This window comes from Dreissena polymorpha, chromosome 3, assembly GCF_020536995.1.
Source record: "Dreissena polymorpha isolate Duluth1 chromosome 3, UMN_Dpol_1.0, whole genome shotgun sequence".
Lineage (NCBI taxonomy): Eukaryota > Metazoa > Mollusca > Bivalvia > Myida > Dreissenidae > Dreissena > Dreissena polymorpha.
Genome location: NC_068357.1, coordinates 6,939,204 through 6,966,245, shown reverse-complemented (window position 1 = coordinate 6,966,245; position 27,042 = coordinate 6,939,204). Strand labels below are relative to the sequence as shown.

Sequence of the window (27,042 nt, the reverse complement as noted above, 5' to 3'; positions counted from 1 at the left end):
TTTTGAAATGTTGTCTTTTTTCAACATACTACACCCAAAGTGAATGAATTTGATTTTTGAAACTGTATGCATATTTTGCAATACATCGTTTTTGATTTTGCATTATAGTCTAACCACTTGAATTCCGAAAGCCAAACATCTTTGAATGATCCATTATCAGATTTGATTGTTTTTTAGACTGTGTCATTAGATTCGTCAGAGTCCAAAGGACGCTTATTGCCTTTGGTCGCCATAATGGCAGTCGCAATTTCCGACACTTTCGCCAAAAATGTCAAGGGTTTTATGCCCGTTCATCTATCGTCATTCACAATTGTAACACATTTAGCCTTTAATCATCACAAACATTACGAACTTCTCAAAATTAAAATCAAATATAAGCTTCTTTACTTAGCCTGTTTTCCTGTATATTCGGCCACTTAAGAGTGAAATTGACTTTTTCTACTGAATGATCAAATTTTCAGCACAAGTGAGACATTTAATAAATCATTTTATGTCTTTCCCACAAAAGTATGGCAAAATAATTTACAACGCAGGTATTTCCTTAGTATCAGGCCAATTCTAGGTGGGCACCCTAGCAACCCTGATTTGTTGGTATCTTTTATTGAAGCACAGTCTACAGCTGAAAGAGTTTATTACCCTGGACGGCATTTGTCAGGAAAAAAAATCGTTTGCCGAACATTTATTTTATTCGGTGAATTTGCTAAATTTTCACCATTGGCAAATCTAGCGAACGTCAGCGGGAGCCCTGTAACGATTCAAAATCAGTTATTATCAGGATAAACATTCTGACCATATTTCATTAAGATCAGATGAAAACTATGACCTCTATTGTCTACACAAGGTTTTTCTATTATTTGACCTAATGACTTAGTTTTTGACCCCAGATGACCCAAATACCATCCCAACCCAGATTTCATCAAGATAAACATTCTGACCAAATTTCATTAAGATTGGATGAAAACTGTGACCTCTATTGTCGACACAAGGTTTTTACAAGGTTATTCTATTATTTGACCTAGTGACCTAGTTTTTGACCCCAGATGACCCAAATACAATCCCAACCCAGATTTCATCAAGATAAACATTCTGACCAAATTTCATAAAGATTGGATGAAAACTGTGACCTCTATTGTCTACACAAGGTTTTTCTATTATTTGACCTAGTGACCTAGTTTTTGACCCCAGATGACCCAAATACAATCCCAACCCAGATTATATCAAGATAAACATTTTGACCAAATTTCATAAAGATTGGATGAAAACTGTGACCTCTACTGTCTACACAAACAAATTGTTGACGGACACAAGCACACACGCACGCACAACGGATGCCGGACATCACACGGTCACATAAGCTCACCATGTCACTTCGAATATTGAATTAAAAAGTGAATACTATCATGAAGATAGCTCTATATCATCCCCAATTTATATAGTTTTCCTTACCAGCATTGGATTTTTATAAGTCACATGAACACATTTGAATCAGATACTAGCATTTTGGAACATATGTAATAACTTTCACTTTCAATTAAGTTTTTGACATTATTATCAAAGTTGTATGCATGTTTTAATATTTATAAATAACAAGAAAAAACATTATGCCCATCTGGCATCCACTTACTGTGAAATTTTGAATCTTATTAAAGTAATAAATACCGGTACTGTACATATGTATAATAGTTTTATTCAACACTATAACGTATACATGAACATGAAACAATTTTGTACATAAGAAGTTGAAGCTATATCACAGAATAACATATTTATCACACAATATGCTTTGACAAGAGTAAAAAACAAATGCAATACTAGGATGACATCAACTCTAATGGCAAAATATCAGTCATTCAACGTCTACTTAGTATAGGCCCAATGCAAAGCTAGAAATAAATGCTTGATCAAATACTGAACATGGAAGTACTGTGTCTGTTTGCTGGTAACTTTTCTATAGCATACAAGGGAGCTGTTTCAGTCAGAATTATAATGTATGTAGAATTCAAATGACCAAAAATAATTAAATAATGACATAGCATAAACAAGTAAATTATGATAAATATATTTGGATAAATACAGGTACGTATATTGTATATTACTAGCATACATTCCTAAATGTTTTCTAAATAATTTTTCAATTTTATCATATTAATACTCTATGAAAATGGCTATTAAATGAATACTTGATAATGTTTTCACTCAGAAATAGATGCATGTAACTAAGAAGGTACAAGACCCTACAAGTGACTAATAACATTATACAATCTAGCCACCTTAATGGCAAAACAAAATACATGTAGCTATTGTCAGTGTGTAGTCTTCATCACTTATTTGGAGATCCCATAATTGTTACTACTTATGCCCACTATCAGTTCCAACATTGCTTAAAAAAAATTGTTGGGAAGTTATGAGCGCACTAAAGTATTTTACCATTTCATCATTTTCTTCTTTACATTAAATGCTTAATTTGAGGAAACAGATATCAAAAACATGTACCGACAAGTTTTTAAATACCTATTTTTCATCATGTAAAGAGGCATTTATTGGTGCAAGAAACTTTGAGACAAAATCAATATCTGACATTTTCTGGTAATGTACACTATCCATACAACTTCGATCAAAATGGCTGCCATGAAAGCAAGCAGTTGTTGTCAGGATCTCTGCTTCTTTGCCATGGATGCACGCTATAAAACTTGCCCCAAATCTCCTTGACGGGTATATAATGCTTCCATACACTTTGTATTCAATATACATCTGATCTTTTGCATCATATTTTGAAAGAGCTTTGTTTTTCACCTGATGAATTGTTTGACCTTGGTCACATGTTTGCATGACAAAGATGGAATCCAGATTTGCCTCAATTCTGTGTTGAAGAACGATGTTGCATATATCTACGAGCCGAACTGCGTCAAGCTGTGGTGTGACGATGTAGACCCTGCGGGTAGGGTCTGACAACCAGGTATGCAGCAGGGATTTCCACAGTGGGTAGATGTATGTAGAGCCATCACGGACACGGCAAGTTTTAAGATGTACCAACTGATTCTCCAGTATGTCTTTTGGCCACTGCAACAAGTTTGCATACACCAGCATTAGCATATTTGTTTGTTCATTTAGATTTGTATCTATTTTTAGAAGTATTTTAGTCATACCATGATAGTTTATTAAACTGCTAACACTTTTCCAGGCCAAAATGGTTTACTAGTACAGGAATATAATAAGGTTAACAAATATCATATACTGATAGAAACCAACTCGAGGGCTACATCCAATCCTCTAATTTGTCTACAGAGCTAGCCAGCTTGGTTTAGTATGAACCTAATGTAACATTTTGCAAAACAAATATTGTATTACTGTTAACAAGACTATGGTCAAGCGATATAAGTCCCCTACCAGCTCCACCATTGTCAGAAATTCCAGATTATTTTTTTATATATTTGTTGCCATAGCAACCAAATTTTTTTATTAAGAAAAAAATGAAATGACGTGCATACTGTCCATATTGCCATCTATCCATGTTTCAAGTTTCATGAAAAAATATTAAGAACTTTAAAAGTTATTGCAGGATCCAGAAAACCACCATTTTCAGCAGTATTTCTAGTCTATTTGTTGCCAAAGCAACCAGAATTTTTGACGTCGGAACGAAATGAAATGACGTGCATAATGTCCATATATCCATCTATCAATGTTTCAAGTTACATGAAAATATATTAATAACTTTTAAAGTTATCACAGGATCCAGAAAACCACCATTTTCAGCAGTATGTCTAGTCTATTTGTTGCCATAGCAACCATAATTTTTACGTCGGAACGAAATAAAATGACGTGCATAATTTCCATATAGCCATCTATCCATATTTCAAGTTTCATGAAAAAATATTAAGAACTTTAATAATTACCGCAGGATCCAGAAAAACCACCATTTTCAGCAGTATTTCTAGTCTATTTGTTGCCATAGCAACCATAATTTATTTTTGACGTAGGAACGAAATGAAATGACGTGCATAATGTCCATATTGCCATCTATCCATGTTCCAAGTTTCATGAAAAAATATTAAAAACTTTTAAAGTTATCGCAGGATCCAGAAAAGTGTGACGGACGGAGACAATACCATAAGTCCCCTCCGGTGAAACCGGTAGGGGACTAATAATGGCAAGTCATGAAAAAAGGCCTAATGATTTAAATCTGTTAAGTATAATATTGGATCACAGTTGTGTAGTTGATATGGTGTCCACCTAGCAATCGGGAGGTCATGAGTTTGATCCACACTGTGGGAGTTCTTAATATTTCCCCCATAGACACCAAGTACTGGTTCAAGTCCCAGGGAACGGACTCGAGAGTGTTGCAAATAAGCCTTTGGATTTCTATGCAATCAAGCTAAATATATATAGGTTTAAAACTACTGGATCAGCTTATAAAGTGGGACACTTAAATCTTAGTTTTGTTTAAAGGAAGTCTTTTTAACACGAATCCAAGTGCCATCTCAAATCAGTTCATGCATACAGACTAAAGTCCTGTTTTTACAATGGCATACCTCATATTGTTAGGAAAATAATTTTATACCAATCAAAGACAAGTTACATACAACATCAAGCATCATCAGTTCCAACTCCTCTTCTGCTTCCTTCTCAGCCGCATTTGCAGCCTGTTGCAGTATCTCAGCCATGCTTTTTGTCGCCTCTTTGAAGTTGCAATGGAAACCAAATAGTTTTTTTTTTAAACAACAAAGTTATGCAAAACAACATGTTTGTAATGTAACAAAGATGTATAAGAACAGCATTCAAAGGTATTAATCATAAACATGTATTTAATTCAAAGGGACATGCTCTTAGATAAAAAAAATCCCTAATGTTTTAGATTTCAATTCCAAAGAAAGAATTTTTTTTTGCAAAATATATTATATTTAGAGTGATAAGTTGTTAACATAAGCAAATTAAAAGAGCCAACCAGAAACATATTATGAAATTAAGCTCCAGAACAACCATTGTATTAGCACAGTCTGGTCAGAAGCTACCCCATCCGATATCAAGTCATGCACAAATGTTGTAGTCTGATTGGCGGACAGAGTAGCTTATGACCGGACTGTGCGACAGCTGGCCATTTTTGCATTATGTGGCTCATATTATTATTATACCTCTGCTCAACAATGTTTGGTATGTCTGCCCATTTTGATAACAGTGTAACATAACACAAAAATATGCAGATTTACTAAAATAACTCAAAATTCTGACAAAATCCCACTTAAACATTAGCTCTCTCTTTTTTCACATCTTAAGCATGCTCATAACTTTGAAGACCTGCTTGTCAAAGTTAGTTCAATGCAATGACAGGTTTTGTTCTTTTAGGACAATCATAGCTACATTGGCAAACAAATGAACTTGTAAAGGCATGTAATAAACAAGGGACAAAATTGTCACAAAACCAGGTTTTCATTGTGAAAAAAAATCAGATTAAGGGAGACAACTCAAACTGAACTTTTGAAATGAACAAACAAAATTAACCCCCTTTGTAAGTTTGTTTCAAAATAAGTCTATTTTAAGTTGTGGTGACCTTGACATTGGAGATATTGACGTGATTCTTTCGTGCGACACACCGTCCCATGATGGTGAAAAAATGTGCCAAATAATTGTAAAATCTCACAATGAATGACATAGTTATGGCCCAGACAAGCTCATTTATTGCCAATTTTGACCTTTGAACTCAAAGTGTGACCTTGACCTTGGAGATATCGACGTAATTATTTCGCGCGACACACCGTCCAATGATGGTGAACAAATGTGCCAAATGATTTTAAAATACGACAATGAACGACATAGTTATGGCCCGGACAAGCTTGTTCCGCCCGCCCGCCAGCCAGCCCGCCAGCCAGCCTGCCCGCATTCGCCAATCTAATAACCAGTTTTTTCCTTCGGAAAACCTAGTTAAAAAGTGCTGATCTATGCGGAGAAGGCTACATAATATCTGGGTCTTACGACTGTCAGGGATGTGAAAAAGAGTTAGCTTAAGTTCAGTTGGTAATTTAATGGTTTTCGATTAAAATAATAAACTTAGGCAAACCATTGTCTGATACATCACTTTTTGAATCCTCATTCTTGTCTGCATGAGATATGATCCTGGACCGATCATCATTCAGTATCTCGAGTGCTCTATCCTCACTTAACCTCTCTGCTGCCTCTTTTTCAGCTATAGAAATGGAAATTCATGTGCCTTATTGAAGACAATCTGGGCTTTATGCATGTGTGTAAAATGTCTTCTCATGTTAGCATGTGAAGTCTGCACAGGATAATCAGGGACCACACTTTTCACTATAACAAGAAAAAACTTTATTAAAACGAAAAAGTCCCATAAAAGTGGAAAGTGTTGTGCTGATTAGCCCAGAAAAAAAGCCCCGGAATCATGACTGATTCTTTGTGACCTTGACCTTGCAGGATACCCCTGTCTTCAATGACCTGAATATTTCAGCTTATAAGTGTCAATAAAATCATTTAAAGAATGAAGTTTCATGATCCTAGGCGTATGCGTTCTTGAGTTATCATCCGGAAACCATTTTACTATTTCGGGTCACCGTGACCTTGACCTTTGACCTAGTGACCTCAAAATCAATAGGGGTCATGTGCGAGTCATGATCAATCTACCCATGAAGTTTCATGATCCTAGGCGTATGCATTCTTGAGGTATCATCCGGAAACCATTTTACTATTTCGGGTCACCGTGACCTTGACCTTTGACATAGTGACCTCAAAATCAATAGGGGTCATCTGCAAGTCATGATCAATGTACCTATGAAGTTTCATGATCCTAGCCCCAAGCGTTCTTGAGTTATCATCCGGAAACCACCTGGTGGACGGAACAACAGACCGACCGACCGACCGACATGTGCAAAGCAATATACCCCCTCTTCTTCAAAGGGGGGCATAATAAATGAGAAATCATCATCATGAAGCCGACATTAAAATGCTAAAGACTTTTATTAACAAAAAAACAGACATATGAATACACAACCATGTTGCTGAACTGAGGGGGATTCTAAATTTCAACAAGTAAGTGGGGAAAAAAAATCAAAAGTTTTAACCTAGTCTTAATGTATCAGCATCCCTTGCCCTTTTCCAGTTCTCTGTGTACTGTCGATACACAGTTGAGTTGGTCAGTGGCTGTCTGATTGGTGCGTCATAGCCCTCCATGATAGCTGGAAATGTGTTTAAGAACCATTCCAGGACCCAGGACCCTTCCATCACCAATGTCCCACATCTCATGAATGTGGTAATGGTAACACTGTCAGCTTTCAATATGACCTTCAAAACATACAACAGAATATCATTTCTTAACATACTATACATGCATATCAAATCTGTTATTAATGTTGTTTGCTTTTTTTATTCGGAAAAAAAGTGCACTCCAAATGAGTGAGTTACTCAAGTTACTGTCACTGTACCAAACATAGTGTTTTACTATATTAATTTTATAGCGTGTATATACAACTGTATATAAAACTTATTTATTCAATATTGGCATTTGCGCATTAATCAAATTATCTTGGCTGCATTGTTTGGGCTAATTTATTTTGTACATGTTTAATACATTATTTGTATTTAAAACAATCCTCAAATTCTCTAATCATTACCAAAATAGTCAAGTCCTACTTATAAATGCAACTTTACATTAAACTGTACCTTATAGTATCCTTGTTTATCATAGACATCCTTGTATGGAAATTTTGGCATTGGGTAGTTATTCTGGTGTCGCAGAACGCGTAACCAAAACATTGCCAGCGCAATCGAGCCTTGCTTTGCACAAGACTTGATACAGATGGTGTTACTAGTTGAAACATCCAAATAAACTTTCTCTTGAATTTTTGAGAATACAAAGTCTTTCACTGACTTTTCTATAGCCGTTTCACCCTCCATTCTCAGAAGTACCTACATAATAAAAAAGCAAATTTAGTACCATAAAAGATTAATTAGTTCAATTAGTACCAATTAGTTCAAATACTGAGATGTCCAAATATTAACTGGTATGCAATGTAGTTGCAATCATTCAACTCTCAGCTTTATAACCCAAAGTGTTGCTGAGAGTTGCAATGCGCAGTCTATTGTCCAAAGATGCAGAATTTGATCACCACTGCAAGGGCTAAGGAACATTGATACTGCGAAAACATATCAACATTTACCTGTCTAAACCACAATCTCATGCAAATGGTGCAATTAAAGCAAAAAATTATTGCTTGACATATAATTTGTTATTCAATTGTACATTCTATCCACCATATTGGAAACTGTTGCAATGTTGCAAACTTAAAGTGTCACAATTACTTAGGTCGCAGTACACGAATCCTTTGCACATTGTGATTTGTGATGTAGTCGAAGTCAATAACGATTTTTTTCCATTTCAATGACTTTATTCAATACGTTATATATGAACATGCAATCAATTTACAAAGAAAAGTTCATATATGTACTTATGGAAAAAATGAAAAAGGTGGTATGTTTTGAACAATAAAAGACACAAACGTATACAGTCAGTCAATCAGTTTAGAATAACCCTAAAAAAAAAAACTTAATTCTTTTGACAACAATAATTTCTTTCGCTATTTAGTGTCAATGTGAGAAGATGTAAAAATAAAGGATACAATTTACTCTGTATGATAACAGGTTAGGCCAGATGGCATATGCAGCTTTTTGTCAAAAATAGCCAATTTAAGTTCACGCTCAGGAAAATTATTAAAAATCATTCAACATACAGATTTAGTATTTCAAAACATTGTCATGGCATTTGTTTTCAATCAGCAAAAAGTTTATTTTAAAACAAGGGCTGTTTGTAAAACATGCATGCCCCCCATATGGGCTGTCAGTTGTAGTGGCAGCCCCTGCGTGAATATGTTTTTTGTCACTGTGACCTTGACCTGTGACCTAGTGACCTGAAAATCAATAGGGGTCATCTGCCAGTCATGATCAATGTACCTATGAAGTTTCATGATCCTAGGCCTTATTATTCTTGAGTTATCATCAGGAAACCATTTTACTGTTTCGAGTCACTGTGACCTTGACCTTTGACCTAGTGACCTGATAATTAATAGGGGTCATCTGCCAGTCATGATCAATGAACCTATGAAGTTTCATGATCCTAGGCGTAAGCATTCTTGAGTTATCATCTGGAAATCCTTTTACTATTAAGAGTCACTGTGACTTTGACTTTTTACCTAGTGACCTGAAAATCAATAGGGGTCATCTGCCAGTCATGATCAATGTAACTATGAAGTTTCATGATCCTAGGTGTAGGCATTCTTGAGTTATCATCCAGAAACCATTTTACTGTTTCTAGTCACCCTGACCTTGACCTTTGACCTAGTGACCTGAAAATCAATAGGGGTCATCTGCCAGTCATGATCAATGTACCTATGAAGTTTCATGATCCTAGGCCTTACTATTCTTCATCAGAACACTATTTTACTGTTTTTGAGTCACTGTGACCTTGACCTTTGACCTAGTGACCTGAAAATTAATAGGGGTCATCTGCCAGTCATGATCAATGTTCCTATGAAGTTTTATGATCCTAGGCATAAGCATTCTTGAGTTATCATCCGGAAACCATTTTACTGTTTCGAGTCACTGTGACCTTGACCTTTGACCTAGTGACCTTTAAATCAATAGGGGTCATCTGCCAGTCATGATCAATGAATGTACCTATGAAGTTTCATGATCCTAGGCATAAGCATTCTTGAGTTATCATCTGGAAACCATTTTATTGTTGCGAGTCACTGTGACCTTGACCTTTGACCTAGTGACCTGAAAATCAATAGGGGTCATTTGCCAGTCATGGTTAATGTACCATTGTACCTATGAAGTTTCATGATCCTAGGCGCAAGCATTCTTGAGTTATCATCCGGAAACTATTTTACTATTTCGAGTCACTGTGACCTTGACCTTTGACCTTGTGACCTGAAAATCAATAGGGGTCATCTGCCAGTCATGATCACTGTACCTATGAAGTTTCATGATCCTAGGCCTTAGCATTCCTGAGTTATCATCCGGAAACCATTTTACTATTTCGAGTCACTCTGACCTTGACCTGTAACCTCGTGACCTGAAAATCAATAGGGGTCATCTGCCAGTCATGATCAATGTACCTATGAAGTTTCATGATCCTAGGACTAAGCGTTCTTGAGTTATCATCCGGAAACCATCTGGTGGACGGACCGACCGACCGAAAGACGGACTTACCAACATGTGCAAAACAATATACCCCCTCTTCTTTGAAGGGGGGCATGATAATAAAGCCTTCTATTTCCATATTCACATTTCAAAATATAACTCATTCAATCAGTATTGGTTAACTTTTTGCTGCATTTATCCCCCCTGTAAGCATAATACAAAAGCTTTCTTGATAAAACTTTGTTAATTTATTCCTTTAACTTATGTTTACTGTGGACACGTATCGTTGTGTTTTTATTGGGGCATTATGATAAATTAAATACAAATTAATCGGAACTGCTGATTATCCGGAACTGGTTGACAAACTGTACAAGAAAAAAGGATATTAAGTAGAAATATTATTGTTCTTCTTTTTTTCCTGAAATGTTATAATACTGAATAAAATTACATTGATCAGCTGCGAGGAAATGTGGATGTGTTAATGAAGGGGTGCATATGGACTCTGGGAGTCTGTTTATACAGACTAGTGTGCAATATTTTCATGTCAACATGAATGTTGCATAATTCAGATGATATTGCCCAACACATAAAACATGACAAATAATCAATTAAAAGTACAATAATATGAGTCTGATTATCGAACACGTCTCTTATTAGATCTACTTACCGTTGTAATTAATTAATAATGAACTCGAAGAACTGCTTTCGAATATCAATGAATTACACATTAATAATAATAACTTGAAATAAGATAAGAATAATTATGAATTAAGAATTGTGTTTATTAGCATTACAACAATGAACACACATTTTGGTAATAATTATTATGTGTTGAATAGAAGAAAAAATTGGTATTAAGATATTTGATAAGTACATAAACATAAAAAGTTCGGAAATAAAACACATACATTTACGTTAGCAACAGTTGTTTACACGCACCGGTTACCTCCGAATTGAAGAGTAACGCGGAAGTAATTTTCCCGCGCCAGCGTTCCCGCCACAAACAAACCACGTGAACAAAACAAAGATGGACACAGGCTTTGACGACCCTGGAATATTTTTCAGCGATAACTTTGGTTCCGAGGAACAAAATAATGAAGACCAGATCAACAGGGTTCAAGTTAAAAAGCGATTCAAGGATTTTATCCGTCAATTTCACGAAGGCAACTTTACATACCGATACAGGTAAGTTATCAGAACTTATCAGACACTAAGAAAATCGAAGCACAAGCTAATGAATGACACACGGTTAATTTTAATCTAAGAAACTTGTCTGACAAGCATTCCTTTTTTCCTGTCAAATTTTTCAAATGTCACAACTGTCCGACTGTATCCATATTATTCTTTAACAGTGGATTCTGTACAAGTTAACCGTTTCGCGCTCTGTATTAAAGGGGCCTTTTCACAGATTTTGGCATTTTTTTAACTTATGCATTAAATGCTTTATATTGATAAATGTAAACATTGGATCGTAAAAGCTCCAGTAAAAAATTAAGAAAAAAATTAAAAAAAGGATAAGAACATTGCCCGGAGCAGGTTTCGAACCAGTGACCCCTGGAGTCCTGCCAGAGTCCTGAAGTAAAAACGCTCTAGCCTACTGAGCTATTCCGCCGACTACACATCCATGACGTATTGTATACCTTATATAAGCAATCTTCGTAGTTTCACAAAATTTAACGACAAAAACAGAACTCTCCAAATTATTCAATCGTTTCGCGTTGCAACGCTTTATAATTTTTAGGTTTTAAAATCGTCAAAAGATGCATATAATGGCTATATTAGAGCATGGTTAATGGTCAGTATTACTGTTTCCTCACAAATATCATAACTAAAACGTAAAATTACGAATCTGAGACAACTTTTTTCAATTTTGTCAATTTACCAAAGCGTGAAAAGATCCCTTTAAAAGTGTCGCCGTTTTATCACAGGCAGCAGTATCATAAAAAAAAATTGCCCCACCCCCCCGGACCATACCCCCCCCCCACCCGAGCTTACCCCAGGGGTTCCAGATTGTTAAATGTACACATATTGTGTATGGTTTAACTTTCCAACAACGAATATTGACAAAAAATAACAGTTTAAAAAAATACCCATCTTATAGGTATTATATATACACAAGCAAAGACCTATAGATTACACAGATTGGAATCTCTCGTCTCCGCTATAGCGATATGCGATAATATCTATCGGCGGACGCGGGTCACGTGACATTGATTTTGGAGATGCCGGTGTACCTGTAGATTATTCCCTGTTCCAGCTGCTGTCGGCCATTTTCTTATAAAGCAAACAATTATTCTTCGTAATTAGTCGTTAATATTTGATGTCGTAGGGTATTCTGAGCATGATCTGGTTAGTTTATATTATTTTGATATTGTTATTAACAATATTAATGTGTTAATTAGTGTTTTTAGCGCTCGGTTGTCAGTTTGCAGAGCAATGAATGCCTGAAAGCGCAACGTTACGAACTTTACGTAATAGCAAAGTCGGTCTCCGAAAAAAGACATATTGAATATTTTTTGTGTGATAAGAAATAAGTATTTATTTTCTGTCTTGATAATTCTTTAGGTTTTGGTAGTTATTATTCTAATTAATTATTAATTTATCAGAATTTGAAAGAGAACACTGGATTCGTTCATTTTCGATAATTTTTGAAAAATTGAAAGGCCCGAAGCATTTTTCTATAAACTTCTTCATTAAGCATCACATATTGATAACGTAAGATTTTTATGCTAGGTGAGATGTTAATCTATGTATGATTTATAAAAAGTAGACGAAAATGAGGTATTTTAAAGGATTTTGCCTTTGTACAATTTGTACTATTTATACTGTTATTTCATTCAATCAAGTGGTTTGTATTTTGTTGAAACACTTTTCTATTTTATTTCTCATCCCATATATTTGAAGTAAGATTTTTATGCTAGGCAAGATGTTAATCTAAGTATAGATTTAAACAAACTACAAGAAAATATTCAATTTAAAGGATTTGGCCTTATACAATGTTGGTACAATTTTAAGCTCTTTTCTTCTGTTGTACAAGATAGCTGTCAAACGTGTTTTTGTTCTTTTTGATAAACTTTTTCATTTTTCATCACAAATAGATTAAGTCAGATTTTTATGCTTGGTGATATGTTAATCTTGGTATGAATTAATTAAACTGTAGGATAATGTTCATTTTAAAGGATTTTGGCCTTGTACAAAGATGGTACAATTTTAAGCTCTTTTACCCTATTATATATATGTTGTCAAACGTGCTTTGGTTCATTGTGAAAAACTTTGTCATTATTCACCTCAAATTGAAGAAATAAGATTTTTAGATTTTTATTCTGGGTAATATGTTTATCTTGGTATGAATAAAAGAACTAGATGAAAGTACAATGTATGGGTTTAGATTCTCATTTAATATCTTATTTTATTAGTATTACCAGTTTTCCTGTCAATGTTACACATGCAAGTTAATATACAAACATATTTTAACAGATAGCTGTGAGCTTACTATTAAAACACAAAAGCTGTGAGATGACTATAAAAACCACAAATTGTCATTGTTAAAAGCGTAAGCAATAGCAGAGCACACGTTATTAGTTTCAATATTCCCATACTGATAGTCCTGATGTTAAACTTCTGGTACAGACCTATAGTCCCAGTTTATTTCAAATTACCTGTATTCAGTGACTTTAAAGCATCTCTCAGGCTGGCGGATGTTTTCTTTTAATTTTTTGCACTTTTCTCAGTTTTCTTATTTATTAGTTTTGTAATTGCAAAACCTCTTACAGTAAGAAATATATATAGTCTTGTATTCTCGTGAACAAATTGGACACACATATATATCTTTCTTATCAACACTAACACTATGTTTATCAGTACAAACAGAGTCATTGTCAGTATAGTCCCCTTCAAAAAGCTCATCAAGGTCTAAATCACTATCACTCCAAGCGAAAAAATCAGGGTCTCTGTTACGCGACATGATTGCACAAATGATACAGAATTTAAAAATGTAAAATCCAAAATATGTACTAGTATGTCCAACTTATAAGATACACAATCGAGAACAGCCTTTTTTTTAACAGTTTTATACAGCATTTCATTGTGTTTATAACGTACTATTATAAACAAGTATATTAAAATCTAACACATTCACAACAAAGACTTACCTTAATTGGACATCACAATGACATATAAAGAATGAATTCGCCGGCCGCGGCCACTGATCACACAATTAAAATCAATCAACAACGCAAACTGATAATTGAAGTAAGAATCCCTTCCTTTAATTAATTCTCAAGAGTAAAGAAAAAACACACAAAGCATCTTCAGTTCGCTAATTGATCCGACGATTAACACGCGCGTGAAGTGTTTTTGTTTTTTTCTTTTCGCGAAATCCTAGCCCACGATACTGAAAGCTTAATTTAATTACCAAAAGAAAAAAACTGGATTACAAACAAAACTTTAATAACCTATAACTCATGAATTAAATCTCAATAAAAAGAGAATTAAACAATTGAAAAAAATCTACACAATCAATATTGAAATAAGTCGAACTAAAACCGTTTTTGGATCGAACGATCATAGCATTTATTATACTGTAATGTTGTTTTAATCAGAGACCTAGATCTATGTGTCCACATATATCTATCCTTTTTGAAATAATAATATTTTATAAGGTTTTAACTGTCTGAAATACCAAATTATACAAGAATATTTTATCAGCAAAAGCCTTTCAAATAAACTATTCAACAGCATTCTCGCCGCGATTTGGAAGTTCTTAGCGCAATTGCTTCAATGATCGCGGCATTATGAATTCTTATTGTAGGTAAATAAAATCGAGATTTTATAAAAACATAATTACTCATGTTTCTATGAAGCTTAATTTTATGAAAATCGGATCATTTTTTACCAAGTTACAGCCGCCTTTCTACAGCGCCGTAACATTTTCGCATAACTTTTCTCGATAATCGTAGCCGTTGCTACTGACGCGTCGCTATCTTATCGCAATCGTGATACACCGGCTATCTCCGGACTACTCCGATTGATTCATGGAATAAATCGTCTGCTGATCCCAAGTGTTCTTATCAGTTTCTCGACCACGTGACCCCGCCGAGAGATAGCCCGATAAGGCGCGAAGTTTCCAATCTGTGTAATCTATAGGTCTTTGACACAAGGTACGAAACGTACTATATGCCTATTGCTGAAAGATTGTGGAACACTGGATGTGACTTTTTTCACTGAAAACACACATGTTCCCATGCAGTTGTCGACAAAATACAACTGGATTCGTTAAAAGACAGTAAAAGCAACGTGATTTCACAACTAACCGATCTCCTTCTAGGCTAATAACTTTAATATTCAATTAAATTTGACTTTCTCGCTATGTGTCACTCGGTGTTTCATCTACACATGTACACCATTTTTATTTTATAACGCGTCATCTGGTTGGTTGTTCTCATTGTGTTGGCCAATGATATGGCGTTTTAGAATCGAGCATTCGATCGACAAAATATGACAGCAAAACACAGACATGTAGCGAGAAAGTGGAATTTAATGGAATATTAAAGTTATTAGCCGAGTAGGAGATCGGTTAGAAGTGTAATCTCTTTGCTTTTACTGTCTTTAACGAATCTGTTGCATTTTGTCAGCAACTGCATGGGAACATGTGTGTTTTCGATGAAAAAGGTCACGTCCAGTGTTCCACAATCTTTCAGCAATAGGCATATAGTGCGTTTCATACCATTTGTATATATAATACATATACAAGGGTTATTTTTTCATACTGTGTATTTTTTGTCAATATTCGTTGATGAAAAGTCAAACCATACACAATAGGTGTACATTGAACAATCTGGAACCCCTGGGGTAAGCTCGAGGGGGGGGAATTTATGATACTGCTGCCTGTGAGTTTTATTAACAAGATTTTTCGAAGAAAAAAACTGGTTATTAGATTGGCGAATGTCGGCGGGCGGGCGGAACAAGCTTGTCCGGGCCATAACTATCCACAAGGGCCAGTCAAAAAAAAAGTATTAGAAAAAGGAAAAGGGCACCAACACAATCCAACAACGGGACATGAATTCCAAGGCACTGCTACACAATTCATATGTTTATCAACAAAAACTCTGCACAGATTTACAGCAAAATAAATAATCTTTCAAACAGTACCTCTGTTATTCCATTTGACGCAGTATTAAACTTTCCACATGGCCTCCAAACACGAGAAATTGTCCAAAATTCTGTCGATGTAGCTAAGCCTGTCCACTTGTTTACACTGGAGGAGTCCTGTTAGGCACGTAATAAGTAATTCCCCGATAAATTGTCTATGTCTCCATATAAAACACATCCAAGGAACTCTATCCTTGTCAATAACTCGCTTGGTCTCAGCGATTTTCCTCCTTTATAAAGTACCGGTAAACGGTACTTTCCCAATCGAGCGAAAATTCCCAAATTCCCAATCGGCATCTAAAAAAATCCCAATCTGCATCCGAATTTTTTCTCAAAACGATCGAAAGTTTCATAACAAAACCCAACTTTCGGCGAGCGAACAAAGAAAATCGTATAGTTGTGTGTAACCACGCGCTCGATCAATATCTGGTTTTATTATTAAGCGCGTTCAATCATATAGAGTCGTTACTGTTTGCGGTTCTTTTGTCAGGCAGCCAGCGTACTGTTTGACGTCGGTTTGAAACCTTATCGTAGTTTGAAATGCCCTCCAGCACTGCCTCTGTGGAAAGGTTGTTCAGTCTAATGAACAATCTTTGCTCCACCAATCGGAACCGTCTATCACAGGACACATTGACAGCTCTAATGATGCTGTGCAGAGAGGGATGCCAGCAACTGAGTGATGATCAAACATCAAAGATTGTTGAAATAAATAAAAAAATGAAACAGAGAGACATTGCTTTATAAGAGATTAAAACAACTAGTAATTGATTTTGTGTCTTCTATATAATATTTTGTTATTTATATCAACTTTATTACTTTTAGTAATGGTCATTAAGGCATGCCTGCAAATGATTATTTTAATGGGTATGTTCAATTAAGTTTGAACTGTATGATGTATTCAATTAGACCCAAACTTACAACGCGATATTCCCAATTTAAGGATTTCACGACTCGATTTTTCCCAATTTTGAGGTTTTCACGACTCAATTTTTCCCAATTGGACCGGTACGGGTACTTTTCCCAATTGGACAAGGAAAATCGCTGGGTCTCCAAATATTAGCCAAGAAATCAACTCGTTTTCACACACAATAATTCTTAACGTCAAAAGCAACCATTTGCCGGTGTCAATGTCAATTGTTACCTTACCTTTGAACTTTTTACAATTTTAACCAATCAAATAACGGCGTCCAAAATCTGCGCGATGCCGTCGGCAAATGGCTGCTTTTGACATTTAGAATTATTATGGTGTGGCTGCAAACATGCCTTTAACAGGCGTTGTCACTAGTAGTATCAGTACTGCTGGCTGCTCTGCTAGAATTACCAGTTATTTGTTGCCACAACACTTGATTTATTGCCTGCTTTAATGAAACTTAATATGCTTTTGCTAAGGTTCTTACATGTATGAGATGGATGAGTTGTCACATAAGTAATTAAATCCCATTTGGTCCAGTTTATTGCGCCTTCATTAAACATCACATTCACGCTTGTGTGCAAGAACAAAATAACCTGAATTTCCAAAGATCTAACGTTTGTAGTATAACATCTACAGTACACTCCACGCGTTTTCCCCAAAAAACGCGCTCACTCCGCGTTTTTTTTCTGTGCCGTCAAGTGTTTACGCGATGTTTGAAAGCGAGGTAAAACGTGGCGTTCCGCCGAGTTCGCTTATACCATCGGCGTGTATTTATTTAGCCGAGTCAGTAGATGCAGACAATTTCCGTTCTTATCAGCGACCGCAACGCAACACCGCGTTAGCAGTGTGCTACTGGGCATGCCAAAAAATAAAAACATTGTTATTAAAAATTGTTTAAATACTGAATAAAAATAAAGATAATTGTACAGAATATTAATACGTATACAAATTATGGTTTTTAATTCACAGGTACGTCTACAATATGAATGAATAAACGACATGTCAAGCGTTTTGACAAATCAATATTTAAATCATAACACATATAACACAAGGATAAATGTTCCGTAAAATTTCTAAATGAGAATAATAATAAGTAATCCGAAACACACTATGATTTTTAATGTTAACACGACGTTTACAAATGCTTCCAATATACAGTCATTATGTATATTTCCCGACAAAAGCGCGTGAAAATTATGCTCCAATGAACAAGGTCAAGGAATACTCCTGCAAAGCGTGCGTGTATTGATTTTTTTATACAAACTTTGTAGCGCAGAGAACACTTAATTCTGTTGATTTCTGTTTAAAGTTTCTTTGGTATTTTTTAACAAAATTATAACGCGAATAAGTTGATATTTCCTCCAAAATAATTTCAAATCGAACACGCAGATTCTTTATCGTTACGGTATTATAGTAGAGTAATTATTTTAACAGTAATTGTACTGTAAACTGATTAAAGAAGACATCTGGGCGTAACTGGATTAAGTGTTTGACGTTATGAAAACACGCAAAGCTTGTCTACTGACCTATTGTGTAGACTTCTGTCTGCGGTGTTTTGACAAAAGGGATTAACATGTGTGAATGTCACTCTGCCGATTTGGTCCATAATTACTGGTAAACAATGTTTTGAATGTCGACGCAATCAGAATACAACTGTGAATATTTAATGCAACTATCAACTCAATAGTTACCACCTTCTTTTAGCAATCAATGGAAAAACCTACCTACAAAGAGCAAAAAATGCATAAATGAGCAGAGAATCGACTTTGTTCCGACAATTAAAACCATTCCTAATGCATTCGTTAAACGTGTTTACTTGAGTAAGTTATGCCTTCAGACAGGAAGCGGCTTTCTTTTGATACGGTCAAACTGTTAATTCACACAGATTTGCGAGACTTTTAGGGTCCTTGATCATTTGTTTACATGTTCAGTATAGAAAAAACACCTGCTTACATGAAAACTTTGGATTAAATTATCAAAATAAAAACAATGTTGCAAACTGTGATTATATTAATAGGTAAGTATCAGTTTAAAGACGACGTTTTGTTTGTCGTAAATCAACGAGTTTTGTATACAACTACTTCTACAGCCACGTGGGGATCGATCTATCTTGGTTGTTTTTTAATGGTATATTATATGTATATATAAATTAATATATATATATGTACTTGTAATAAATGTAATTTTATTTGAAAATCAGGAAGTCAAACAAAGTTAAATTGATCGTTATCTCGTAAAACGCGGAGTTTCCCCGCGTTGCCAACGCTGAGGGCTGCCACGTCAGCTTATCAATTTTGCCGATCATTCAACGCCGTGTCCAAAATCATGAAAACGCCTCGTATCGTGAAATTGTCCTAATCTGCCTCTGCGTTACTGCACGCGGTGTATTGAGGGAAATAGGGGAAAACGAGTGGAGTGTACTGTATGTGCGTGTTATCCTTGACCTCATCCGCTCATTGTTGCAAGCTCTCATTCGGATTTTCCGTATTCTTATGAGCCAATCAGCACTTGGGCAACTTGGGGCTTGTGCTGGACCAACATTTCTTTCAGCCAACCAGTTTTTGTTTGTCGGCGCGCAAAAACTGGTCATCAAATAATATAAATTTATATTTAAAATAGTCATGTTAAATAGAAAATTTCCTTTGGTTCATCTTGTTGCAAAAAACCATTTAAAAATCTGTTGATTTTCCGATTTTAGTTAACCTTAGCGCAATGTACTCATGGTGAGCCTTTGTGATCGCCTTTTGTCTGTTGCACTTATTGCGGTGTCAACATTTGCAACAATTATTGTGCGATCTTCATGAAATTCGGTCATAAGATTTATGCCAATGATGTCCTAAACCAGTTTGAAAATGGTTTCGGTTTGTTGAAAAATATGGCTGCCAGGGGGCGGGGCATTTTTGCTCGATCATCATAAAACTTTGTCAGACGATTTGTACCAATTGGACGAGTTAGAATACAGTTTCGGTTGCTTGAAAAAACGTGGCCCCAAGGGAATCGGGCATTTTTCCGCATATGGCTAATGTAAAACCTTGTTAACACTCTAGAGGCTACATTAATCGTTTGATCTTCATCAAACTTGTTCAGAAACTTTGTCCTTACAATATCTTAGGCAAGTTTGAAAATGGTTCTGATTGGTTGAAAAACATGGCCTCCAAGGGGCGGGGCATTTTTCCTTAAAATAAGTTATATGGCTATAAATAAAAATTGTAAATACTCTGTAAGTCACATGTATTGCCCAATGTTCATGAAACTTGGGCAGAACATTTGTTTTAATGATATCTTGGATGAGTTCGAAAATGGTTTCGGTCTGTTGAAAAACATGGCCGCCACGGGGCCAGTGATTTATCCTTATATGGCTATTATATGGTAAAACCTTGTTAGCACTCTAAAAGTTTTTTTTTTTGTTCACTCTTCATGAAACTTGTTCAGAACATTTGTTCTAATGATATCTTGGGCTGCACAAAACAGGTCAGTTCCTTTGTATCTAAGGTGAGCCACATTGGGCCCTCTTATTTTATGGAGTTTACAATACTTCGGCTCGCATATCTTAAATTGTATAAAAGTCACGGGTACATTTGCTTTTTCCTTTCAGAGATGAACTGAAAAGACACTATAATTTAGGACAATACCACCTGGAAGTAGAGATTGAGGATGTGGCAAGTTTTGATGAAACATTGGCAGAGAAGTTGTACAAAGTACCTACAGAGCATCTACCACTGGTAACTTCATAACACATTGAGACGGGTTCTGAGAAAACTGGGCTTTATGCATGTGCGTAAAGTGTCATCCCAGATTAGCCTGTGCAGTCCGCACAGGCTAATCAGGGACGACACTTTCCGCCTAAACGTGAATTTCGGTAAGGAGGGACTTCCTTGAAACTAAAAATACCATAAAAGCGGAAAGTGTCATCCCAGATTAGCCTGTGCAGACTGCACAGGCTAATCTGGGGTGACACTTTACGCACATGCATTAAGCCCAGTTTTCTCGGAACACAACTCAATTAATCTTTCTTCCTGCATGTCAAAGTAATCAAGTGAATGTGTAATCAGAACGGATTATTTTATTGGATGTGACGTCATTTTGCAGCCAATGGTAAATTTACTTTAATAACACTTGAATGCATTGGTAAGTTGAGGTTATAACAACCAATCAAAATGGCGGAAAGTGACTGGCCAGTGATTTTTTTTCCCAAAATTACCGCCGATATTCGGCTACTTCCCAATTGCAAAAAAACGTTTTTTTCCCAAAAATCTGACAAAAATTTCCCCAAAAATGACAAAATTTTCCCAATAAAGCCAATAAGATAACAGTACAGTGTCATTTTGCGTTAATTGCGTACCACGAGTGCCGATCGAGCTTGTCTAGTCGTCGCCGAACGACAACTGACTTACATATTGTTAGTGAATGTAGCCGAATACGATTTTACGTTGCTATCAACACATCTCACTCTATATTGCGGAGGATACTGACGATAGTCGATGTATCCCGATTGTTAACGCCTGTTTCTACACACGTTCAAGATGGCGGCAAGCAGACGAGAAATTTGAATGAGCATCCAAAATGATAAATAACATTCAAATTAACTACGGATATCATATGGTTATTAGGGAATAATTTCATGCGTGTGTCATTTAACGCAAAATACGACGTTTGAGATAAAAAACAACAAATATTTATTAGAATTTAAGAAATCTTCCCAGTGAATGTGCGGAAATCAGTGTTGGGAAATTGGAGTTAGTCTACTCACAAAGTTAAAGCATTTAATATTAGTAGCGTTCGAAAAGGAAAAGAAAATGATTTGATTGATATGTTATTGGATCTGTGTATAATCAGATTCATATGCATATTCTGCTTTATTATGTTTGTCAAGCTGTACAATTTGCTAAAATAGCATGGAACTGAGGATGTCAAGTGCAAGATATTGAAAGGTAAACAAATGAAATATATTATTTTAACTCTATTTAATACATCATTTACACAGCAAGAACACTAAAGCGTGTTTGTTAATACAGGTTTTTTTTGGCCCGATTTTATAGCCGAAATTCGGCTATGTTCCCAATTCCATAAAGTATACTTTTTTCCCAAAATGTGGCAAAAAATTTTTTTTTAAAGATGTCTTATGTGTATTTTATCTCAATTTTAATTCAATTACATCTAACAAAGTATTATATGATTTTGTTCTTTTAATTTGAATGATTTTAAAGGGTTTTATCAAATTTAGTATTTCCCTAATCAGTGGACTTTTCGTGTGGAAAAAAAGGCTAATGAATTTATTTTCCCAATTTCATGAAAATGCCGATAAAATTCCTAATTCCAAAGCCATGGGCTATCTTCCCAAAAAGTGGAAAAAAAAACCTGTAATATTTGCAGATGTTTTCACCATTATATGATATATCAACCAAGTCGACCTTTGCTTGGGCGACGAATAGCCTCTCCAAAGTTAGAGAATCTGAATGGGAACGTCAATATATATTTTTTAACCAGGTTTTCCAAAGGAAAAAACTGGTTATTAGATTGGCGAATGCGGGCGGGCTGGCTGGCGGGCGGGCGGAACAAGCTTGTCCGGGCCATAACTATGTCGTTCATTGTCATATTTTAAAATCATTTGGCACATTTGTTCACTATCATTGGACAGTGTGTCGCGCGAAATAATTACGTCGATATCTCCAAGGTCAAGGTCACACTTTGAGTTCAAAGGTCAAAATTGGCAATAATTGAGCTTGTCTGGGCCATAACTATGTCATTCCTTGTGAGATTTTACAATTATTTGGCACATTTGTTCACCATCATGGGACGGTGTGTCGCACGAAAGAATCACGTCAATATCTCCAATGTCAAGGTCACCACAACTTAAAATAGATTTATTTTTAAACAAACTTACAAAGGGGGTTAATTTTGTTTGTTCATTTCAAAAGTTCAGTTTGAGTTGTCTCCCTTAATTAGATTTTTTTTCACAATGAAAACCTGGTTTTGTGACAATTTTGTCCCTTGTTTAAATGCTGAATTAAATTCATACTCTTAAAGAGGTTATGATTAAATGGTATATTTAAGAATTAATAGATTGTTGCAAGTTTAATATGCATGTGGAAGCATATTAACTAACTTGTATTCATTGTAAGAAGACATTAAAGAAACTTTTTATAATATAAAAATGCTGTCAAACATGAACTTTGCAACTTTAATTCTGTTCTTATAATCATATTTATAATGTTTCCCAATTTCATGGTTTATCGCGCTATTTTTCCCAATTTCATGGTTTATCGCACTAATTTTCCCAATCCTAATGAAACGGGCTGTAACAAAAAAAAGCACAAAAAATCACTGCCTGTCGAAGAAAACAAAATCCATTTTAGTTTTTTTCCTCCGGCAAGTAAAATTAGAAAATATGATGATAATAATAACAACACCCCAACAGAGTCTTCCCAAGTCCCAACATCGTTTAGCAATGACAGAAAAGTCTGCCCCTAAACATACGTTCCAAGCAAATTGGCTTCGAAAATTGTCTTGGTCTCAACATGTTGTTCATTCAGCTATACAAGTTCAACCTTCATAAATACAATACTGAAAACACAAACGTTGAAATTAATTTCAGTGCTCCAGCTAGGATTTGAAAAGGGCAGGGGGGCTTTTTTGTCAAAAGGGCACTTTCGACGCGCAGGATTTTGTTAAAAGGGCACTTTCGACGCGCAGTATTTTGTGAAAAGGGCACGTTCGACCGCGCAGGTGTTTCTGGAATGCTTCCTATTGCATGTTAATTTATTTGTTATAAATAATTGTATTATTCCCATTATTATTATATTAAACCATTCAAATATAATGTCTACAATGAGGATTAAACTAATTACAATGTAATAAGAGATTTATGAATTATCATATGTAAAAAAAAAAAAAAAAAAAATTTTTTTTGAGGGGGGGGCAGGGCGGAGGTTCGGGAGGGCAGGGCGCGGCGCCCTTCGATTTAGGCCTAGCTGGAGCACTGAATTTTGAAGCATTTTTTAGCAAAACAACAACAGGGGTAATTTCCCAATTTTAATCAACACCACGAACTTTCCCAATCCAAACGGGCCTGGCATCATTCCCAAATTGGTGAAAGGAAACTGGTTATAAAATACTCCCTTAACTCTTTCAGTGCTTGAACCGAATTTTGAAGGCCTTTGCAAACAGTTTGGATCCAGATGAGACGCCACAGAACGTGGCTTCTCATCAGGATCCAAACTGTTTGCTATACTGATAGTATTCTTTGAAAAAAATCGAAGAAAATGTTAATTTTAAAAATTCAGCAGACATTATTTTAGCAGACGACAATTTTCCCACTTGTTAATTCAATGTTGATGTTGTTTCCAGTTTGAGGATGCAGCCAAGGAGATTGCTGATGAGATCACCAAGCCCCGCCCCGAGGGGGAGGAAGACGTGCAGGACATTCAGGTCATGCTAACCTCCAAGGAGAATCCAGTCAACCTTCGTGGACTCAAGGTAAGGCATGAGGATTGTGATGTTGTATACTGTGATTTCTATTATCCTTGAACTTTTATGGGTGTTAAATGTTTTATGCAAGCCCCAAAAGGTATTCCTTGACTTTTGAAACACATCTATTTTGATCACTGTCTAGGAGGATCTGATAACAAACATGCAAAATATGAAATTAATATTTTTGTTGTGAGGCTTTATAGCTGATTATTACAGAAAATGTCCGCCATTTGTCTCGGTAAGTTTAATTATTTGTCATTCTTGATGTGGCCTCAAATATATATTAAAATACTTTGAAATTGACATTTCTTCACAGTCTGACCAGATGTCCAAACTAGTGAAGATACCTGGCATTGTGATAGCTGCCTCAGCCATTAAGTCCAAGGCGACCTCATTGACCCTGCAGTGCCGCAGTTGCCGTAATGTGCTCAATAACATCGCTGTCAAGCCTGGTCTGGAAGGATACAGCATGCCGCGCAAATGTAACACGTAAGAGAAGTCCTCTTCTTGACCTGCTGAAATTGTAGAGAAGTGAGAGATTGAAATCAGTTTTTGTGAATGATTCTGGTACTAACTGCCAGATAAAAGGTCTGTAAATGTTTGTGAGATTAAAGAATGAGAACTATTTGATGCTGTTGTTTAGCATGGAAATCTTTTGAGTATTTGCTAGCAATTCCGTGGTTATCATAAAACCCCTTTGTCATATAAATAAAAAAAAAAATTGTGTGATCTGCTTCAGTTAAAGAAGAAATACCTATCTTTAAAATACATTTACAATAAGCACAATTAGAAAGGCTAATTGGTAAAATAAACATATTTGCAAAGGCTTCTTATCGGCCTGTCAACCGAGCTTGTTTTTTTCTTCAGTGACCAAGCTGGAAGACCTAAGTGCCCGATAGACCCATTCTTCATCGTGCCGGACAAGTGCCGCTGTGTAGACTTTCAGGTTCTCAAGCTGCAGGAGGCCCCAGAGTCCGTGCCCAACGGAGAGATGCCCAGGCACATGCAGCTCTTCTGTGATAGGTATACAGCCAGTGGGTTTTCTTGTTACCTTTTAGGGAAAGGTTGCCAGGTCTTGGATGTGGAGTATTATGACAAATTAGGAATATTATTAAGTGAAATGCCTGTTTTTATTCTTCTTTGTTTCAAAACATTTATCAAATGTTTTGCTTCAAATAATTTGATAGATTAATATCAAAGTAAGTTGGATACAAATTTTTGGAATTATTAACAGAATGGCCTCTAACTTAGTCATTATTGGTCCATATTTGGTCATTTTTCTTCAAAATAGAGCAGGAATGTTATTTTTAACTCACCTGAGCACAACGTGCTCATGGTGAGCTTTTGTGATCACCTTTTGTCCGTTGTGCGCCGTCAACATTTGCTTTGTTAACACTATAGGCGCCACATTTATTGTCCAATCTTCATGAAATTTGGTTAGAAGATTGGTCTCAATAATATCTTGAATGAGTTCGAAAATGGTTACGTTTGTTTTAAAAACATGGCTGCCAAGGGGCGGGGCATTTTTCCTTATATGGCTATAGAAAACGCTTGTAAAAACTAGAGGCCACATTTATTTTCTGATCTTCATGAAACTTGGTCAGAAGATTCATCCCAATAATATCTTGGACGAGTTTGAAAATGATGCCAGTTGGTTGTCGAAAAACATGGCCGCCAGGGGGCAGGGCATTTTTAGTCCCCTACCGGTTTCACCGGAGGGGACTTATGGTTTGCGCTTCGGCTGTCTGTCACACTTTTCTGGATCCTGCGATAACTTTAAAAGTTCTTAATATTTTTTCATGAAACTTGGAACATGGATAGATGTCAATATGGACATAATGCACGTAATTTCATTTCGTTCCTACGTAAAAATTCTGGTTGCTATGGCAACAAATAGACTAGAAATACTGCTGCAATGGTGGTTTTCTGGATCCTGCGATAACTTTTAAAGTTTTTAATATTTTTTCATGAAACTTGAAACATGGATAGATGGCAATATGGACACTATGAACGTCATTTCATTTTGTTCCTACGTCAAAAATTCTGGTTGCTATGGCAACAAATATATAAAAAAAATTAAATCTGAAAATGGTGGAATTTCTGACAATGGTGGAGCCGGTAGGGGACTTATATTGCTTGACAATAGTCTTGTTCCTTATATGGCTATAGTAAAACCTTGTTAACACTCTAGAGGCCACATTTATTTTCTGATCTTCATGAAACTTGGTCAGAAGATATATCCCAATGATATCTTGGATGAGTTCGAAAATGGTAACCTTTTCTTGAAAAACATGGCTGCCAAGGGGCGGGGCATTTTTCCTTGTATGGCTTAGTAAAATCTTGTTAACACTCTAGAGGCCACATTT

The 27,042-nt window shown here is 35.8% G+C and overlaps 2 protein-coding genes across 5 annotated transcripts in view; one reads left to right on the top strand and one right to left on the bottom strand.

The window, feature by feature from the left end:
• Positions 1-1,671: 1,671 nt before the first annotated feature.
• LOC127872855 (uncharacterized) lies at positions 1,672-11,177 on the bottom strand. 3 transcript variants are annotated; one of them, XM_052416294.1, is made up of 6 exons: positions 11,052-11,177; positions 7,666-7,911; positions 7,068-7,287; positions 6,071-6,178; positions 4,581-4,675; positions 1,672-3,060 (listed from the first exon to the last, which is right to left on the bottom strand). In XM_052416294.1, the coding sequence occupies exons 2-6, from the start codon at positions 7,897-7,899 to the stop codon at positions 2,512-2,514; spliced, it is 1,206 nt and encodes a 401-aa protein (XP_052272254.1). In that variant the 5' UTR covers positions 7,900-7,911; positions 11,052-11,177; the 3' UTR covers positions 1,672-2,511. The 3 variants fall into 3 exon arrangements, with proteins under 3 accessions (XP_052272254.1, XP_052272251.1, XP_052272253.1); XM_052416291.1 differs by having other exon boundaries at positions 6,053-6,178; positions 11,052-11,175; XM_052416293.1 differs by lacking the exon at positions 11,052-11,177 and adding an exon at positions 10,811-10,958 and having other exon boundaries at positions 6,053-6,178.
• LOC127872850 (DNA replication licensing factor mcm5-like) overlaps positions 11,171-27,042 on the top strand; it is a 36,487-nt gene continuing 20,615 nt past the window's right edge. For both annotated transcript variants that reach the window (XR_008045812.1, XM_052416264.1), the window contains exons 1-5: positions 11,171-11,328; positions 20,802-20,928; positions 24,554-24,682; positions 24,993-25,165; positions 25,544-25,699. Coding sequence is in view for 1 of the 2 variants with exons in the window: in XM_052416264.1 (XP_052272224.1) it covers positions 11,171-11,328; positions 20,802-20,928; positions 24,554-24,682; positions 24,993-25,165; positions 25,544-25,699 (743 nt within the window). In the remaining variant the exon portion in view is untranslated. The remainder of the gene's footprint in view (positions 11,329-20,801; positions 20,929-24,553; positions 24,683-24,992; positions 25,166-25,543; positions 25,700-27,042) is intronic.

Coding starts and splice junctions, on each gene's coding strand:
- LOC127872855 (XM_052416291.1), bottom strand. CDS start 7,899: ATGGAGGGTGAAACGGCTATAGAAAAGTCAGTGAAAGACTTTGTATTC. Junction 6,179..7,067: donor TGCTGATACATTAAGACTAG/GTTAAAACTTTT, acceptor CCATTTCTATAG/CTGAAAAAGAGGCAGCAGAG. Junction 4,676..6,052: donor AAGTGATGTATCAGACAATG/GTTTGCCTAAGT, acceptor GCAACTTCAAAG/AGGCGACAAAAAGCATGGCT.